General features: G+C 47.5%; 1 protein-coding gene across 1 annotated transcript; it reads left to right on the top strand.

Annotated features, from left to right (window-relative positions):
- Positions 1 to 1731: 1731 nt before the first annotated feature.
- FOXP3 (forkhead box P3) lies at positions 1732 to 20504 on the top strand. The gene is made up of 9 exons (XM_055003279.1): positions 1732 to 1782; positions 4561 to 4698; positions 5791 to 5887; positions 6975 to 7110; positions 8954 to 9032; positions 11842 to 12016; positions 14604 to 14674; positions 19268 to 19369; positions 20213 to 20504. The coding sequence occupies exons 1-9, from the start codon at positions 1732 to 1734 to the stop codon at positions 20468 to 20470; spliced, it is 1107 nt and encodes a 368-aa protein (XP_054859254.1). The 3' UTR covers positions 20471 to 20504.
- The last annotated feature ends 4 nt before the right edge of the window (positions 20505 to 20508 follow it).

The following is a 20508-nucleotide window of genomic DNA, read 5'->3' as shown; positions in this document are numbered from 1 at the left end:
CAAGGTGGCAGAGTCCACTAGCACCTTTAAGACTAACCAACTTTGCTGTAGCATTAGCTTTCGAGAACCACAGCTCTCTTTGTCAGATGCAACCTGACAATTTCCAAGTTGACTTTAAGGGCAGATGTACGTAGAGTGCATTACGATGGTTGTAGTCAAGGTTACCATGGCGTAGGCCAGATTGGTAGTCTGGGAGGGAGTCATCTTTTGTGCAGAGCATTTTGCCGCAGCTGCATTGCATTGCTTCTCTAGTAAAAATGTGAGGAGGACCAACATAACAACACAGAAGACCTGGTGAAAATTCTGCATGAGAAAAGAATTCCTAAGGGTAGAAGTCCACCCATCGAAAAGGTGCCAAACGTTCCCCTTCCATAACACAGGAGAATGTTTCTTTTGACTGTGTCTGCTGCCGTCGCTTGGGGTGCTGCAACACCTAACACCAGCTAGGGCTGCCAACTCCAAGTTGGGAAATTCCTGGAGATTTGGGGGTGGAGACAAGAGAGGGTGAGGTCAGGGATGGAGCATATCAGGAGTTATTCCAGAGACCCAGGGCTTTTTTTCAGCTGGAACATGGTGGGACGGAGTTCCGGCACCTCTTGAAAATGGTCACATGGTCGGTGGCCCCGCCCCCTGATCTCCAGACAGAGGGGAGTTGAGATTGCCCTCCACGCCGCTGAGCGGCGCGGAGGGCAATCTCAACTCCCCTCTGCCTGGAGATCAGGGGGTGGGGCCACCGGCCATGTGCCCATTTTCAAGAGGTTCCGGAACTCCGTTCCTCCGCGTTCCCCCTGAAAAAAAGCCCTGGTTGTGGATACTGGTGAAACCTGGTGAAAAAGAAACTTCTATTCACATGACCTTCCATTTACATGTAGACTGTGGGGTGTTTTACCCCTTCAAACTGGAGAACATGTAATTGAGGACCACTATATTGCTTCATCGCATATATGCCGTCTGGCTTGATGGGACCCTCAGAGGAAAAATGGCCAGAGGCAAAAAGCTGAGTGTTCACTACTCGTTGCTTCTTTAGTCAACATTTCAGCTTCCTAATGCTGCTTTTTGTTATAAAAACCAAGTTGCATTTGCAGTTTTCCATTCACAAAGTATTCTGTAGTGGTGTGCACCAAAAAAAACCCTGGGAAGTCCAAATCCAGGGCCATTTCCACACGTTCTAAAAATAGTGCAACACTCGCTGAACGCTGGCAACTTCCTCGCTGACAACTTCCTCGCGCGATTTCTAATGTCACCTGTCTACAAAAGAGATGCAGGCAGCCACAAAAACGGAATCTTAACTGTCTGCATCCGTTTTGTAGACAGGTGACGTCAGAAATGGCGTGAGGAAGCCGCCAGTGTTCGGTGAGTGTCACGTTACTTTTTGAATGTGTGGAAACAGGCCAGGATTCAGGGATCCCTCCCAAAAATCCAGGATCCCTGAAATTAAGGAAAGATTCTCTCATATAGTTAAGACAGATCAGAGAATTCTGGATTTATTCGACCATTGTTCCCTGAGAGAAAAACTATTAGGGGGTGGCATTTTTCAAGCAAACTCGGTCAAATCTGCAGGGAACCTACTCCCAGCTGTCCTATAAAGACCACCCCATTTTCATGAATACTGGACCTGAGGTCCAATTCTATGGCCCCCTGTACAAGGTGCCCCCAGCCACTTCATTGTTTCCTATGGGGTAAAAGTCAAAGCTGACCTCCACTGCAGAAATACACTGGGGCAAGGCTACCATGGCCCAGGCACACTCCCAGATGCCAGAAAGTCTGAAGATATCTGAAGAAGTGAGCTGTGACTCACGAAAGCTCTTACCCTACCACAAATTGTGTTAATCTTATAGGTGCTACAGGACTCTTGCTCTTTTCTGCTGCTACAGACAGACTGACACAGCTGCCCATCTTAGCCAGCAATGCTTATTTGCAGCCTGGAGGAGGCGGCTGCAAGTAACCTCTGCCAGCTGCCTGAGCCCCAAAGCAAATCGGCACTGGTGGGCAACCTGAACCTTGAAAGGGGCAGGTGCAAGGGGTGGTGGGATGGGGGATGGTTGTGGGTGGTTGGGATGTGGCATGTGGGCGGTTGGGGCCCCCCAGCACAGGCCCAGGGAAGCTACTACGGCTGCTCCTTGGTGATGAGTAGTCACACGCCACATTTCACCACACCCGTAGCTCCTGTTTATGTGTGATTGTGCGGACGTCTGTAGCCCTGTTCATAACTTACATTGAACACATGTACAATCCTTGTGCCATATTCACTTGCACATTCACTTGCACATTCTTTGCACAAGCACTGAGTAATTCTCATGTACAGTCAACACATGTACAGCTGAATGTGTGATTGAAACACTGTCCATATCCAGATACATAGATCCAGAGGAGTTAGCCGTGTTAGTCTGTAGTAGCAAAATAGTAAAGAGTGCAGTAGCACCTTTAAGGCTAACCAACTTTATTGTAGCATAAGCTTTCGAGAGCCACAGCTCTCTTCGTCAGATGTATTGACAGCTTTCGAGAGCCACAGCTCTTTTCATCAGATGCATCTGACGAAAAGAGCTGTGGCTCTCGAAAGCTGACAATACATCTGATGAAGAGAGCTGTGGCTTTCGAAAGCTGACGATGCATCTGACAAAGAGAGCTGTGGCTTTCGAAAGCTGACGATGCATCTGACAAAGAGAGCTGTGGCTCTCGAAAGCTGACGATGCATCTGACAAAGAGAGCTGTGGTTCTTGAAAGCTTATGCTACAATAAAGTTGGTTAGTCTTAAAGGTGCTACTGGACTCTTTACTATTATATCCAGGTTCTGATCCCAAATATGCACATACATGCAGGAACATGTAACATGTGAGCAGCGCTATTTTTTTCACTGTCACATATGGAAACTTCACCTTTCTGTTTTTTTGCTGGAGGTGTGGTGGCCCAGATAGGACAAGGGAAGGGAAGGGGGAGAGGCAGGTGAGGAAGGCCCCTTTAAAGATGATTGCTACAGCGGAATTGTGCATGTTTCAGTTTTCTGTCAGGTATAGGAGTGCCTTAATTGTTAAAGTGACCTCTGATTGAGCCTATGGAAAAGAGGGGGGTGGTGTGACAAGAGTTAGGGGCTTGAAGCAAGCCTGTTCCATCGCATCCCTTTAAAATTCAACTAAGCCAGTGGCTGTTGCCACATGTCATAGCAGTGAGTTCCACAGGGCCTCTGTTCATTCTGTGGACCATGAAGTTAGCTCATATTATTCCCATTTTGCATCTGGAGACCTGGAGCTGAAGTACAATGATCTACTCTGTGTGACAGAAGTGAGATCTTCAGAATCTTGTGGGGATGTCACTTCCCACATGGCTTTGTGCTGTGATAAATTTCGTGCTCTGCTGCTGTCGGAGGGCTCACTCAACTTTTGGCACTGCACGGCCAGTTTGGTGTGGTGGTTGAGAGCGGCAGGACTCTAATCTGGACAGCCAGGTTTGATTCCTTGAAGCCAGCTGGGTGACCTTGGGTCAGTCAGAGCCAAAACACACGTTAAGAAAAACCTAGGTTCAGCACGTGTTCTCTTACCTCAAGGTTTGCTGGGATCTGTAGGAGTCCTGGAAGCTTAAAGTAGGCGTCCTGGAAGCTTAAAGATCTGTAGGGGTCCTGGAAGCTTAAAGTCCTGGAAGCTTAAAGGATCTCTAAGCGTCCTGGAAGCTTCCTGGAAGCTTAAAGCTTAAAATACAGGCGCCTGTATTTCCCTTTCCCTTTTTGCTGCTCTGTAAATGCTAAACTTTAAGCTTCCAGGACGCCTACAGATCCCAGCAAACCTTGAGGTAAGAGAACACGTGCTGAACCTAGGTTTTTCTTAACGTGTGTTTTGGTTCTCAGTCACATCTCTTGCAGAGCTCTCTCAGCCTCACCTACCTCACAGGGTGTTTGTTGTGGGGATAATAATAACACTTTGTAAACCGCTCTGAGTGGGTGTTAAGTTGTCCTGAAGGGCGGTATATAAATCAAACATTATTGTTATTTCCTGAGTGTCAGAAGTGGTGGCAGAGTACAGTTGGCCAGACTGCCAGCTTTCCAAGACTGCCACCATGCATCGCTCCAGCCTGCTTTTGCGCAGAGGCAGTGAGAGATGTTTGCACACCCTGCCTTTTGCACACGAAGGTATGCGCTGAACCCGGGCCGATTCTAGACGACTAACCTGAAGGCGCTGCATGCCGCCATGTTCCGGATCGCGACGGGGAAAACGCGAAATATCGCATTTTCTCACGCGAGTTTGGCGCGACATCATGCCAAACTCGCGCGAGAAAATGCGATATTTCGCGTTTTCCCCGTCGCGATCCGGAACATGGCGGCATGCAGCGCCTTCAGGTTAGTCGTCTGGAATCGGCCCAGCTTTGCCTGAGGGTCTGCAAAAGTGGCACATTTATTTCCATGGGACTTGCCCCTCTCCCCGCCCCGTGGGTGTGTTTGGTGAGCATGCAGTGGCTGTGCTCCTAAGGCACAAGACGGAACACCTTTCCAAGGCCCGCCTGCGGTTTTGGGCTGGCCTTTGGGGTTGAAGGCGATGCAGGAAGTGTGTTCGAATGTTGTCTCTGTTACAGGCGTCCCTGCTGGTTCCAATGCCTGGCCCCAAGTCATCCTCCTCTGCAGCTCCCAAGGGCTTCGTGCAGAGCAGCCCCAGAGGGGGGATTCAGAACCGGCCCACAGTCCTGATCCGTGCTGTACCTTCCAAGCAACCAGTAAGTGTTGGGATCCAGATGCAGGACAGCCACGCCCCCTGCTCACAGCTGGCATCAAAGAGCATCCGTGTCAGTTGCTGGGGCTCCGGAAATTGAGGCAGGGGTCTTGTGCAGCCCTCTTCTTCCTTTTGGCAGAGGGGCCAGCCAGCCAGGGCCTGTCCAGATCTTGTTCCAACAGAGGGCAGGTCCCCATTTGTCCATCAAACATTTCCCCCACATTCCATCTCTCACATTTATATCCCATGTATTCTCTAAGAAGCAAAAGCCTGTGCCCTGAGTTCTTCCAGTATAACTCCACAACAGCCCTGTGAGGTAGGGCAGGCCAAGGGTAAATAACTACACCAAGGGTGAAACTTCCCTTCAATAAAGGGGCCACATCAATGCACGGCAGTTGCAACTTGCCCCCAGCCCCCCGAATCCCCAGGGCTCCTTTACTCCCCGCCCCCCACACAGATCTCAGCCTTGATTTCTTTTCATTCCCGGGTTCTTTAAGGGACTCTCTTTAAGGGACTCTCTTTGGCCGAGCTGCCTCCTACGGGCGGCCAAAAGCCTGGAGCCCTCACTTTACTCTGCCATGTTGCTTGCTTCTGCCCGTCTGCAGGTCCACTCACGGTTGTTGCTGAGCCAATCCAGGGCCCTGCCCACTGCCTCCCAGGACAAACCGGACCAGACAGCACTGGTCCAACAGGTCTTACTGGGACCCCCAAGCGCTCCAAGAGCCAAGGAAAGTATATGAACCAGCATGTGGGGCAAGGAGACTTAACAGGCCACCTTCCCCCCTTGCTCACTGGGGCAGCAAGAGGAAAAATGGGGGAGGGAATGTCTGTGCTGCAGCCGAATTGGTGGCAAGGAAGGATGGCCCCGTTTGGATTGCCAGACCAGGCACCGAACTGACACGGGGGGTGGGTGGGTGGGGGGTGGATGCACCCACACATCACTGCATATGAAGTTGTTGTGAAGCAGCCTTTCCGAACGTTTTTTCCAAACGGTTGCTACAGTGGAATGACCCAGTGATATGGGGAGCCAGCCCCCATGCAGGCCCTGCAGATTCCTGGCTATTATTACACCCCCTCCCACCTCTGTTCCTCTCAGGTGCCCCACGCCGACAGCGGCCACCCTCCGCCTCTCCTGCCCTTTCACGGGTCGTTCCGGGTGTCCATGAGCCAGGCCGCCCAGAGCCTCTCCCATCGTAAGTCCAGTCAGGGAGGGGTCCCTATTGCAGTCCTCATTATATTTGTTTATATTTTGGTCAACTGTTGGGGGGGGGCTATTTTTTGTGGTTTTGGAGATTCGTATGTATTGCATGGTTTGTATGGTTTGTAGATGCAATTTAGCTGGCACTTATATGTATGATGTATATTGTTTACATGCTGTGTCATAGAAAAAGAGCAGGAGGAACTCATTACCATAACTCATCAGCATAACTCATTAGCATGTGTCACACCCCTTGCCATCACCGGAAGTGTGTCATTGGCATAACGGATTTGCATATGCCACACCCCCTGATATCACCTATCCTGGCTGCTTTGGACCCAATCCTGGCCATTCAGGGCCAAAATTGGGCCCAAAATGGCAAAAAGGGGCTGAAAATGGCTGAAAAGGGGCCCCAAATGGTCAAGATTGGGCCGCTGCTGAGCAGGAGAGTGATCCACCACCCGTCAGAGGCCTGATCCGGGCTGTTTTGGCCCCAATCCAGGCTGAAACAGGCCCAAAATAGCCGAGTCAGGTGGGTGGAGCCACCTGACATGTGACCTCTTTGGGGAGCTGCGTTCCTGTGTGTTCCCCCTCGAAATGAGCTGTGTGTGTCAGCATAGCTAGAGTGTGCCATAGTGCAGCCATTGCTGCCATGAAGGCATTCAAAGAGATGGCGGGGCCGCCACATAGGGGCAGTCTCCATAGTTTCTGTGTTTATCTCCTCGTGCCTGCCTGCCTCCTCCGCCACACACAGTGCCGCTGGAAAGATCATAGCAAAGTAAGTTTAGGAAAGATCAAAGCAAAGCAGCGATAAACCTGGAAAGTAGATGATGTCGTGTGGATTCTCGGTCTGGAAGTCAAGTCAGAGCAAAACAGCTATGTGGATGGTACTGATTTATTGACACATAGTATTGATCAATATTTAGTGTGAAGAAGGAAATGGAAAAATAATCACAAGTTCAGTTTGCGTTAGATGAAATGAAGCTGAAACCGATTTCTGGGCTGAAACACAAGCTGTCAGAAATGCACAGTTGTCCCCAGTGTGTACTTCTCTGCCTACTCTTCTTTCTTGCCTGTCTCAGTTCGAGGAGTGGATGTTGCAAGCTGCAACTGGGGGCATGAAGCTGCTCTCAGCGCACCCCACTCCCCAGAGAGACCCCCAGGGAAGAAGCTGTCCCTGGGCTCCGTGCCCTGCTTTCACCCCTTTCCAGATGGAAGGTAAGTCAAGCTAGTCAGCCAACACCTTCTCTGAAAACATTTCTTGCACTGACAGCCTCCCCCTCAGCTGCCTTCCAAAAGGATGTGCAAGTCGCAAACTTCACATTGGCTCTCAAGAGATCTTCCAAACATTCCACCCAAGTCTGTTTCCCTTCTGGATCTTCCTCTGCCTAAGCAGACCTGCTGCTTTTTGTAAACAGAAGGGAAGACATTTCAAAACGCATGCGGAAGCGTCTATATCGCTGGCTAACTTATTGACTCTGCAAGCTGAATGAACGTTCTTATTAAAATGCTTATTCTTATCACTGAGCCCAAGTACTCAGAATGCAGGTCAATGTCACAAATGCCTTGATTATTATTTTAAACATGTAAACTTTTGGACCTAGTAAAACTGGCCATTCCAGTAAGCAGTCTTGCTGGCTAAACAGCAAGTCGAACCAGCTTCTGTCCTGCTCTGCTCGTGTCCTGCCAGATTTTGCCTGGGCGCTACATCTTAGAGCCAACCTACAAGTGACGCCTTACACAGGTTGGACACTTGTCAGCTTCCCTCAAGTTTTGATGGGAAATGTAGGCGCCCTGGTTTTACAGCTTGGCTCTCCATTACAGCTGCAAGACCAGGCTGCCTACATTTCCCATCAAAACTTGAGGGAAGCTGACAAGTGTCCAACCTGTGTCAGGCATCACTTGTAGTTTGGCTCTTATACATACCAGTTCTTTCCTAGCCAGGCCAGCTTCTTTGTAATCAAAAAGTGCCAATCTGGTTGCCTGGTCTCAGCAGGGATCTCCAGTTCTGGGATTTAGCTTCCTCCTTAGGTTTTCTGGAATATATCCAAACAGATTTTTAAACATTTGCCTCCAAAACTGAAATTGCCACCCCCTTGTTCTGTTGGTAAGGGAATAGGCTTCCAGGATTTCAATTTGGTGAAAAGAAATAGTGGCATTAAAGACCGGTCTAGAAACCCAGCCATTGGCTTGCAGATTGAGTCCTCAAACCTTCGATCTCCTTATTCAGCTGTGTTGATTTCACGGGGAGAAAAATGCACTCTGCTGTCTGCCAAGGAGTGGGGAGGGGGGATGCAGAGGCATTGGGGGAGGGTATTGAAGGAACTGCCACCCAACCTTAGCACAAGAATTAAGCCTGGTTGGGGGACACTGTGCAGATTTAACCCTGCAGAAGGGTGCCATGGTGTCCAAAAACTATGCTAGCAGCTGCAAAGAGGGACACAGGACTGGATTAAAGCACGCTGCAGTCCTAAACTGTCAAGTTTGTGAGGCTCTGTAACATTACCTTGGTTTTTTTTTTAACCAATTATGGAAAAACTCAAAATGCGATTTTTGTTTTTTACATTGTGGCACAATCTGAGACCCTAAACTGTAGCATGCTTAGTTTCTGCATAAGTCCATCTCTGTGTGTGCACTTGCTCCCTGGACCTGCTGCAGCGTTTCATCCTTAAAAAGAACAAAGAACCCAAGTTCTATTCTGAGCCTTAAAAGGAAAAACTGCGCCTAGGGGCCACGTGGGTGACAGACGGGGCCTTTCTGGGTTTTATCCTCCAGTTGTAGTTGACAGGCGAAAAGACTTGCTGGTTGCAGATGGCTTTGAGGCCTGCTGTAGGGTTGCCAGCCTCCGGGGGGGGGGGGTGGCGGCTGGAGATCTCCTGGAATTACAACTGATCTCCAGGCAACAGAAATCCGTTCCCCAGGAGAGAAGGGCTGATTTGGGGTGTGATCTCTATGGCACTGTACCCTGCTATGGTCCCTCCCCTTCCCAAAGGCTCCATTCCCAAACCTCCAGGAATTTCACAACCTGGAGCTGGCAGCCCTAGCCTGTTGTCTTTTACAGACTCGCATGCAGGGAGCAGCTCATGATTGGCATCGAGCAGCAGATGCAGGAGGACCTGGTGCACCTACTGGAAGAGAAGGTGAGGAGGAGCGGGCGGCTGAGCAGCGATCGCGCCGGAGTGAGCCTGCTCCACGCAACCAAGGGCAGGTCTCGGGGGGTGCTGCTGTGAGCTTGGCAGCCCCCTCTTGCTTCTACAGCTGTGGGGCTGCCAGGGCCAGACTCGGGGCGGGGAGGGGGCAGAAGCACAGACGCCCCAGCTCACAGGCTCAACAGATTGGAACCAGCCGGCCTTATTGAGCACAGTGGAGCTTACTTCTGAGTAAGGCTGCTTCAAGCATTCAGATGTGCAGGAAGCTGACCAGGTTTGCCAGCCCAAACAAAGCCGACGGATCAGATGCAGCTCCAGAACCATTCGGGGTTTGCTATTAACTCAAATAACTTTATTTCACAACTGTGTCACTGCAGCACAGACTCTGTGAATGCAGAGTTTTGGCGCCTTTTGCCACATAAAGAAGAGTGGTTGCCTTTTGGACTTGGGCCAGTCACATGCTCTAAGCCTAAGAGAAAATGGAGGAGATAGAGAATATGTAAGCTGCTTTGGTCCCTGCTGAGGAGAAAGGTGGGGTATAAATGAAGCAAAATAAATAAATTAGTATTTGGTCTGGCCTTGCTGCTAAAAGGAGCACGCACCCTTCCGGCATCATGGCGTTCTTGTTCACTTGCTCTCCAGCCCTCTCCGATCCCCCCTGCCGCTCCTGCGATCTTCCCTAGACGAACATAGTAGAGCAGGTGTAGCAAAGAGGGTAGCAGGTGATGTGAAAGACCTCTGCACAAGACCCTGGAGAGCCACTGCCAGTCGGAGTGGACAAGATTGACCTTGGTGGCCCAAGGGGCTGTGCAGGGCTTTTTTCTGGGAAAAGCGGTGGTGGAACTCAGGACCGCACAATGACATCACTTTGGGTCAGCTGGAACAAGGGGGGAGTTTTTTAAAGTTTAAATTGCCTTCGGCGAAAATGGTCACATGGCCGGTGGCCCCACCCCTTGATCTCCAGACAGGGGGGAGTTTAGATTGCCCTCAGTGCGGTGCGGAGGACGATCTCAACTCCCCTCTGTCTGGAGATCAGGGGGCGGGGCCACCGGCCATGTGACCATTTTCAAGAGGTGCCGGAACTCCGTTCCCCTGCGTTCCTGCTGAAAAAAAGCCCTGGGGCTGTGTAAGGCAGTTTTGTATGTATTCATGTGAGTAGTTGCACTTAGAAATTAGAGATGCCGGCTTGGGGTTTCCACAAGCCAAGAATCTGATGAAGGCCAAGATGCTGCCTGGCCTAGAAGTGTCAGTTACATCCACCGTGGCATCACGCCATGTATAGATAAACCACATATGACACAGACCCTCCTGTCCCAGCCATTGCTGTCTCGTCCAAACAAAAGCCAGCCTAAGCCCCTGGAACTTCTCACTGCTCAGCGACACGGGGAGCAGTGGCCGGAATGGCATGCTTTACTGAACATTAACGGTTTTCTAGAGTCAAAGGCACTAGGAGAGCAAGAAACAGGAAACAAAGGATGTCTGACCAAGGTTGGAGGAGAACATGGCTGAAGACGAGCCGGTTGAGAGATACATAGCAAGGAAGTGAGTGCTCCTCTCCTGGCACTCAGGAGCTTTGGGCAGGAGGTTGGACTAGATGGTCTGTAAGACCCTTCTGCTGCTCACCATATTTTCAACTAAATCAAAGTCTTGGGCAACGTCAACACTAACTTTATTCCAACTTCGGTGGACTAGAGTGAGGGTTGTTGGGTTTTTTTGCGACTAACTATGGAATTACTATATATTCAAAATAGTAAAGAGTCCAGTAGCACCTTTAAGACTAATAATAATAACATTAATAATAATAATAACATTCGATTTATATACCGCCCTTCAGGACAACTTAATGCCCACTCAGAGCGGTTTACAAAGTGTTATTATTACCCCACAACAATCACCCTGTGAGGTGGGTGGGGCTAAGAGAGCTCAAGAGAACTGTGACTCGCCCAAGGTCACCCAGCTGGCTTTGTGGAGGAGTGGGGAATCAAACCCGGCTCTCCAGATTAGAGTCCCGTGCTCTTAACCACTACACCAAACTGGCTCTCCAACTAACCAACTTTACTGTAGCATAAGCTTTCAAGAACCATTTATTCTTTTGTGCAGAGGTTGGCTGGTCATAAATCTGACATTAAAAATGGCAACATCCAGAAACCAGTGGGAGAACACTTCGATCTACCAGGACATCCATCAAGGTCTTAAAGGTCACCGTAGTTCAACAGAAACCTTTCAAAAACAAAATCCAATGGGAAGCTGCTGAATTGGAATTCATATGTAAATTTGACTCAGTCAGACTTGGATTGAATAAAGACTATGAACAGTTATCTCATCAGAAGTAATAGATTTCATTATCAGAAGCAAACTGATTTGCATCTACTCTCCCCTCCCCTTACCACCAATCTATATTTGGGCGGTTTCTTCATACCCTCCATGCATCTGATGAAGAGAGCTATGGTTCTCGAAAGCTTATGCTACAGTAAAGTTGGTTAGTCTTAAAGGTGCTATTGGACTCTTTACTATTTTGCCACTACAGACTAACACGGGTAACTCCTCTGGATCTATATATTCAAATGTGTGCATAGCAATCAGGATGAGAGAAAGGTTCTTTTCTTTTTAAAAGAAATCAAGAGGCAAGACTGTACTTTCCCGAGGTTTGCTCAGGGAAGCGAGAGATCAACCGCTTTTGGTTAAAGGGTAACACGTGTCACTTGATGCCACAGACTCTGCCACTTTGTTGCCCAAATAAAGCAGCAGTCATTTAGAAACGAAGCCTACAATTTTCTTTTTCTCCTTCCTCCTATTCCAGCTGGCACAAGAGAAGCACAAACTGCACGTCATGCGGGCAGAGCAGGCACACAAGCCCCCTTTGCAGCACCCGTACGCCCCAGAAGCGACCCTGTTAGGTCACAGCAACAGGCCGATGAGTGAACTTCCCGTTCCGGGCCACGTCTCCAACAGGCACGGAGCCCACGGCTGCTCAGGTAAGAAGTGCAGTGTTAAGGGCCAGAGGCCAGGATGTTGGTCACCTCCCCAGCCTTGGAAGTAGTTTTCACATTCCAGCAAGGACAAGGGAATAATCCACCTGATGGGCCGCAGGAGCAGGAAGCGGGAATCGAGTCCTATTTGTTGGGAGGGAGGGAGGCACAGCTCAGCAGCCCCACTGGGATTATGGAGAGCAGGGAGAAAGCACTTTTTCTAGAACACTGAATTCTCTCCCTCCCTCCGCTCTGCACCCCCCTCCCTCCCAGGGATGCTATTAGCCAGGGCTTTTTTTCAGCTGGAACACGGTGGAACGGAGTTCCGGAACCTCTTGAAAATGGTCACATGGCTGGTGGCCCCGCCCCCTGATCTCCAGACAGAGGGGAGTTGAGATTGCCCTCCGTGCCAAGCGGCGCGGAGGGCAATCTCAACTCCCCCCTGTCTGGAGATCAGGGGGCGGGGCCACCAGCCATATGACTATTTTCTCCGAGGGCAACCCACTGAGTTCCACCACCTCTTTCCCCAGAAAAAAAGCCCTGCTATTAGCCCATCTTGGGAGAGCTGGAGTTGACCTCTGAGGCTCTTTTACACCCCCATGTTTAAAGCACGCACCTCCTATTTTTGTTCATTTTTGAGCCGCAGTGCAACAGAGCAGCTTGCTGCCACCACTGGCTTCCCCCATCACCCTGTGCTCGTCTCAGACTTGGCCGTCCTTGCTGCAAGAAGACGAAAGACTGCAAGGGGAGTCTCCTGCTAACTGAAAAATAACAAAGGGGAGAAAGATCCTAAGGAGACTAAGAAAAAAGGAAACTAATTCATACAAACTTGTTAATGAAAAGTGCAAGGGCTCAAACTGCAATATAAATTACTTATGTCCTTTGCAAATACAACCATAGATTCCTACTAATTCTTTTCCAACAAGCGAACAACGAAGTATCTCCAGGGTACAAAATCCACAGCTTGAAAGGTCTATATATGTTTCAACCGATGCAAGGTCACAGATAAGTATAATGTCCATCCAATAAAGAACGTACTGGTCTTTCTTTACTTTTTCAGGTATGAAGACACCGCCGTGATCCTTCCCACGCTGGTGTCAATCAACCACGAAAGTAGACAAATACTGAACAGTAAACCGAACAGTTGGCTATGGGCTTGCTAGCTATCAGAACTGCCCGTTTCGAGGGTCTTCAACATTGGCCACTTACGCTGTTCTTTTTCATTCAATAAAAACTCGTACCTCACATTGGAGGAAAGCTGTTATCTGACACTTCCTGAAAAAGAACAGTGTTAAGTGGCCAATGATGAAGACTCCCGAAATGGGCAGTTCCAAAACTCTTTAGGAGTTTTCTCCCCTTTGTTATTGTTCTGCAAGGTAGCTTCTAGCAGCTCCTTTTAAAGCACACATTCTTCCCCCATCATCTGGCCAGGATAAAGCTTCCCAGGTATCATGAGAGAGCAGGAAATACCATATTCTGGATACTTCTGTCCCCTAGAGGACAATTCTCAGCACCACCTTGAGCAGAGATGTATCGAGTCCATTCCATTTTGCAACTCAGCCGGGAGGAGGATAAAGACAGCCTGACTCTTAGAAAAAGACAGTGGGCATTGTGAAACCTACAAGGTTATGATGTTATGGAAGAAGAAGAGTCCCTTTTCTACCAAGTAAAATAGTAAAGAGTCCAGTAGCACCTTTAAGACTAACCAACTTAATGTTTTATAGATGGCATCTAACTCCTATTAGGATAGCTAAAATGTCTTTAAATATGTCAAATAAATGTTGGAAATGTGAGAGTAACCTGGGTTCGTATTATCATATGCGGTGGACATGTAAAAAAGCAGCAGAGTTCTGGAAGATGGTCCACAAAACGACTCAACAGATACTTAAGATTTCATTGCCTTTGAAACCAGAACTCTTTTTATTAAACCACATGGTGGTTCCAGTTAATACAAACCAAACACATTTGATTTGGAATATAATCACAACAGCCAGGATACTATATGCGAAACTTTGGAAAACAACAGTCATCCCAATGCAAGAAAACCTGATTGAAAGGATTCTTGAGACAGCTGAAATGGATAAATTGTCGAGTTTATTGAAAGAGGTGGACAATACAATATATAATGACATTTGGGACCCATTTTATAGCCGGATACAGAGGAAACCTGAAGAAACCTAGCTTTTAGTTAGGATGAAGACTTTTATGGACATTATTTAAAATGTATGGAAAAATTTGCAAATAAGTGGCTGATCTGCAGAACACATTGAAAAAATATATTAGATTGTACGGTGCAATGTATTAGCGATATATAATATGAATTTCTTTTTCCCATCCCTTTTATTCTGTACCCTTTATCTTTTAGTAAAAAAATAAATTAAAAAAAAAGACTAATCAACTTTATTGTATGCTACAGTAAAGTTGGTTAGTCTTAAAGGTGCTACTGGACTCTTCACTATTTTGCTACTACAGACTAACACAGCGAACTCCTCTGGATCTTTTCTACCGAGCTCACCCCACCCCGAGAGGGGTAAGGCAGCAGCAAATGGTTTGTTCCCACTATCGCCTCCCCCCCCTCTTTCTTTACCCCCAGAGAGAAGTGTGGAATATGAGCAGTTCAGCACCACCCGTCCCCCCTACACGTATGCTGCCCTCATTAGTTCGGTAAGTTATTTATTATTTATTTATTTACTTTGGACTTTTATTCCGCCCTCCCCACAGGCAGACTCAGGGCGGATTACATCAGTTAAAACACATCATACAATTTATACATCATAAAAGCAGTAAAGCATTTTAAAAATTCCAAACAACACATCCTACAGTATAATATAATAAATGGCAAGATGGCAGCAGTCAGTATTCACTAATTTAACGGCCGGATGGTGGACAGCACAAGTGGGGAGGGTTCGGATCTTCTTCTCTTTCCAGGCTGGTGGAGGCCTGGCCCGGCCTCAACCATATGCCTGGCAGAACATATTTGTCTTACATGCCCGGTGGAAAGATAACAGGTCCTGCCGGGCCCTGGTCTCAGTAGACAGAGTTCCACCAGGTTGGAGCCAAGACCAAAAAAGCCCTGGCTCTGGTTAAGGTGAGGCGGGCCTCCCTGGGGCCAGGGACCACCAATAGTTGTTTCTCAGAGCCAAGCTAGAAGAAACGAATTACACTTGAATGGCAAGTGAACAGACTCACATGTATTCCTCCCTGTTTACAATTGCGTGGAGCACAAGTGAACAGGGAGGAATACATGTGAGTCTGTTCACTTGCCATTCAAGTGTAATTCGTCACTTCTAGCTTGGCCCTCTCTTGATCGAAGCATCCTCCATGGCACATATGGGGAGAGGCCCCACAGATACGCTGGTCCCAGTCTGTATAGGGCTTTATAGGTTAGGAATCTGATTCGGTACTTCACTGGCAGCCAATGCAGCTGGTGCAGTATAGGTGTTATATGTTCTCCACTTGGCACTCCCACGATAACACGTGCTGCTGCATTTTGAAGCAGCTGTAATCTACGGATCAGACTCAAGGGAAGTCCCACGTAGAGCGAGTTAAAGTAGTTCCTAGGATTGCCCTTTTTCTTGTTCTTTGAAGACTGCGGTGTCGTTTGCCCTCCTCCAGTCTTCCAGCACATCACCTGTCCTCCAAGAATCCTGGCAGGTGATCAACAAAGGCTCTGCAAGCTCTTCCACAAATTCTTTAAGCACTCTCAGGTGCACCCCATCCCCTGCAGTAAGGTGCTCCTCCACAACTTCTCTGCCCACATCAACCAGCAGCCCTAAAACCATGTTTTGCCTGCAACCATCTCTAGGTGGGCCTGTTCTCTCAGCGATCTCCTGCTGTATCGTGTTTTAGAAATTCACTTTCAGGATAGTTACTTTAAGATCTACAAATATACATACCATATATATAGGACAATCTAATGGTCACAACTTTGACACTAAGAAAGGCAACACAGAAAAGCCTGCAGGGGGACATTTTAAAAGTTTTCCTGGATGTTCTTTTACAGGAGTCTTGATTCTGCCTTATTCATAAGGGTGATATTTACTAAATTGTAACATCGCAGATGCCTTCATTTGGTTATTGCATGGCTGAAGTCTCTGAGCCAGAGCAGAATACAAAACAGTTGCTGTGCACTCAATTTCTGAGCAACGTGTAGAGTTCAGACTGGTAGCAATCTCCTTCTTCTCATTTTAAACTCCTATCCTATAAGTGAATACAAGAACATTTTGGGGCAATTCAGTAATTACCCCAAAGAAAACTCACAGTTATACTACCTAGGATTTTATATACTTTGCTTTCTTAGCACACTGCTTAAAAACTCCACCTTAAAAACATATATTCAGAACACATTATTAACAAAACCACATAATTAAGTGCATATTCCTTGCAAATGTTCTCCCGGGCTGCACACAGGGCAAAAGAAAATTTTAAAAACGCCTCTGATCTGCATTCCACCCCCCCCCCCCCAAACTTGTTCATGCAGATGGGCTTTCTCATTGTTTCAGAGAGACAGCACTCAGGCTGCCATTTTAGGAATTGCCCTTTTCTGCAGTAGATACCACCTCTCCATTTAAAAATGGAATGGAAATTGAAAGAGGAGCTTAGGAATGGCTGAAGCAGCCCCCACCCAGTACCATGAAAAAACTAACTTCTCCCCCAGCTGCTCTTCCAAGTCTCAATCTTCCTCTGATTTCTTCATTGCAGTCTCCCTGTTGGTCGATGATTGAGCTAAGGAATAGAAAATCTTGAACAACTTCAATTTCTTCATTGTCAACTTTAAAATTGTGTAATTCCTCAGTAGTCATTACTTTCGTCTTCTTGATGTTCAGTTGCAATCCTGCTTTGGTGCTTTCTCCTTTAACCTTCATCAGTAGTTGTTTCAAGTCTTCACTATTTTCTGCCAGTAACATGGTGTCATCTGCATATCTCAAATTGTTAATGTTCCTCCCACCAATTTTCACTCACCTTCTTCTAGATCTAATCCAGCTTTCCTTATGATATACTCTGCATCAAGGTTGAACAGGTAGGGAGATAATATGCATCCTTGTCTGACACCTTTTCCAATTGGAAACCATTCTGTTTCCCCATATTCTCCCCTGACAGTAGCCTCTTGTCCAGAGTACAGGTTGTGCATCAAAACGACCAGATGTTGTGGCATCTCTGTTTCTTTTAACACTATGCAGAGCTTTTCGTGATCCACACAGTCAAAAGCTTTGCTGTATAAAACACAGGCTGATTTTCTTCAGAAATTTCCCAGTATGTTCCATTAGCCATTGTAAATTTGCAACGTGATCTCTGGTGCCTCTTCCTTTTCTGAACCCAGCTTGAACATCTGACATTTCTCGTTCCATATATGATAAAGAGTCTTTGCTTTAGAATTTTGAGCATCACTTTGCTTGTATGGGAAATTAACGTGATGGTCGAATAGTTGCTGCGCTCTTTGGCATCCCCTTTATGGGGAATTGTAATGTAGATGGAGCATTTCCAGTCCGTGCACCATTGTTTTGTTTTCCAAATGTAAATTGGAGCCAAGCAATTATGTTGCAATTACGTCCAGCAGAGGCCTTTCAATCTGACTGCTGCTCCATTGAAAGTGGGTGCAGCCAGCCAGGGTTAAGGACTAAGCTACTTAGTGTTGGCCATAGCCACAGGTATTTTAAGGCAGTGTATAAATTCTTTTTTATATAAAATTAATTTTTATAAATATAAGCTAAAAAACAGTAGCACAATTATAATTGCGTCGAAAGAAAAAGAAAGAGTAAACATATAATAAAAATATAAATAAGTCAGGTTTTTTATATCCAGCACATATCAATCTTTGAATGTGTTTGGTGTCTGTCAGAAAAAAAAATATAGTCTGCAGTACTCAGATGTTTGACCCTCCAAGCATCTTCCAATTGTAACAAATCCATATAATTAAACACGTTTTGGGGAAGTTTGCCTTCTTTGCTTTTTTTTAACCTATCTTTTTTTTTAGATCCATTACCCCATTCATGTCTCTGAAGATTATTATCTTCTTGAAAATCTAAAATGGATTGGAAAACGTTTTCATAAAAATTTCCTCTTGCATTGTTTGGCACGTATATTGTTGCTAGTGTGTAAATCTTCTCTTCCAGGCACCTGATTTTCAAAATCATTTATCTTCCGTCAGTCTCTCTTAATTCTTCTGTAACATTTATTTGTAAATTGTTTATACCAACCAAAATACCTTTAAAAATGATAAATTCTTAATAAACACACTAATACATACGAGCAAAAAACAGGAACGAAGCCCCAAAGAATCATGGAAATTGTACTATGATTCAACAGGAATGGTGGACAGTCCTGTGCTTCATTCATTGTAACCGATGCCCTCATGTGAGTTTGTCACTGGGTGCACCCCTCCAGTTCACTGGTTGCCCCTTAGCCCCCCCCCCCCCACATAGTTTACACCTGTGCTGGAAAACATTCATGCTGGGAGGGACCCTGTATATGTTAGTTTTAAAAACTGTTTTGATCAGTTAACAAAAACTTTCCAGCTTGAATAACCCGACTTCTCTCACTGCCCGCCATCTCAGCCTTAATACCATCCCAGTCCTAGAAACTTCTTCCTCCTCTGGACTTTCAGTCTAGGGTTACCAACCTCCAGGTGGGGGGCTGGAGATCACCCAAAATTACAACTGCTCTTCAGAGTAGAGAGATCAGTTCCCCCGAATGAAAATGGCTGCTTTGCAGGGTGGGCTTTCTGGCATTATACCCCATTGAGTACCTTCCCCAAACCCTGGCCTTTGCAGACTTCATCCCCAACTCTCCAGGCATTTCCATACTCTTCAGCAATCCTGTATCTGCCTCTTTCCAGTGATGTCCGCAAGTGGTATCCTGCTGCCCAGAGTTTTTCCTGCTACCTGCCCGGGTCTCGGGGGGCTTGGCTTTGCTCTCTGAGCAGAGTACAGGCCACTTGCACACTTCCTCAAAGCAGAGAGAGGGGAGGTTGGCTTCCTCTCCATCCTCAGAACAGGAAATGCTCTAGGAGAGCAGTAACCCTTCGGGCATCTTTTTGGGGCTGTGAAGCACTGGGGTGTTGCAGCAAGTGTGGGGTGGGTGGGTGGGGAGAAAATACTTTCAGCTTCCCTGCATTTGTCCATGCCGTGTTTGCAGCCTCCCTATTCTTTCTGCATGCAGTCTTTTATTCCTTAGCATAAAAAGCCCCACCCGTTCCCCCCATCAAGAACCTTGCCCACCCCCCAGACCAAGCTAACTCCATACATGTCTGATTTTCAGGCCATTCTAGGATCTCCAAAGAAACAGCTCAGCTTGAGTGAGATCTATCACTGGTTCAGCAGGAACTTCAGCTACTACAGATGCAACTTACCTACCTGGAAGGTGAGACGGTCTCCATTTGGGGCTATGAAAAAGAAGTATCCAGGTTGAAGAGGGAGGCAGTAAAGCAAACAGAAGGGGGGGGGGCATCTGAGATCAAGAGAAAATCAAATAAAAATAGTGAGAGAGAGAAGAAAGTGAGGAGGAGGGGAGAGAACTCTTTCCGCATTAGAAGCCCATCTTTTGGCGCCCATCTCCCCAAACTCTCCATCTCAAAAAAATTAAATATGAATTATGTTGATGTGTTTGCTCTGTAGAATTTAAGAAGGGCTGCTTGTTTTAGCTGCAAAAGCAGGACTAGAAATCCAGGTGGCAAGAGAAGCCTGTGGAGCAGTGATCTGTACAGGCTGATAAAGGTGCATGTCAGAACTCTGCACATGCACCCCGCCAAAGACAACAGCTCAGCTACCCCAGAGGGATGGATTCTGCGAGGCTTTAGAGCCCAAACCCAGGGGCTGTGGCTCAGCAGTGAAACACACACCTCTGGATGGAGGCGCCCCCCCCCCCCCCCGGCCAAGGTCCCTGCCAGTTGGAGTACCAGCGTAGATGGGTTGGCAGGGGGAAGAGCAGCCTGTCGATATTAAATATCCCACATCACATTGGAGACAAGCACATTCCTATTAATAATTACTACGGCAATGTGTTTTACAGATTATTTACTCCTAGAACACTGTAGAGCGCTGGGGGGCATTAAGATTAAGAACAAAAAGCAGCCGGAGAATAAGACATCAGAGAATGGGTCGAGAACAGAAGGCAGGCTCTGGCAAAGGGGCTAGCAGGGTGGGATCGAGGAGCAGGCAGGCCCGTGATCCAGTGTCCCTGCCTCAGACTCTTCTCCACCCGCAGAACGCCATTCGACACAATCTTAGCTTGCACAAATGCTTCGTGCGTGTGGAGAATGTGAAGGGAGCCGTGTGGACGGTGGATGAGGTGGAATACCAGAAGCAAAGAAGCCCGCAGAGGTCCGGCTACCCACCCCAACTTCCGGGCCAAGAGGCAGCTGGAAGCTCTTCCGTACCATGGGAGGGGGGAAGAGGCCAGCTGGCCACGGACAGGAACAGTCAGCGGTGCCTGGAGTCTTCCCCGTTCCCTCAGGGCTCATGACTCACAGGGTGGGCGCTGCCTTCCCCATGGGGGGTGCT

The sequence above is a fragment of the Eublepharis macularius genome, chromosome 19 (genome assembly GCF_028583425.1).
Source record: "Eublepharis macularius isolate TG4126 chromosome 19, MPM_Emac_v1.0, whole genome shotgun sequence".
In the NCBI taxonomy this organism is placed as follows: Eukaryota; Metazoa; Chordata; class Lepidosauria; order Squamata; family Eublepharidae; genus Eublepharis; species Eublepharis macularius.
The sequence above is the reverse complement of the archived record's forward strand: the minus strand, read 5'-3'. Positions and strand labels throughout refer to the sequence as shown.

Coding starts and splice junctions, on each gene's coding strand:
- FOXP3 (XM_055003279.1), top strand. CDS start 1,732: ATGGCCCAGGCACACTCCCAGATGCCAGAAAGTCTGAAGATATCTGAA. Junction 5,888..6,974: donor CGCCCAGAGCCTCTCCCATC/GTAAGTCCAGTC, acceptor TGCCTGTCTCAG/TTCGAGGAGTGGATGTTGCA. Junction 9,033..11,841: donor TGCACCTACTGGAAGAGAAG/GTGAGGAGGAGC, acceptor CTCCTATTCCAG/CTGGCACAAGAGAAGCACAA.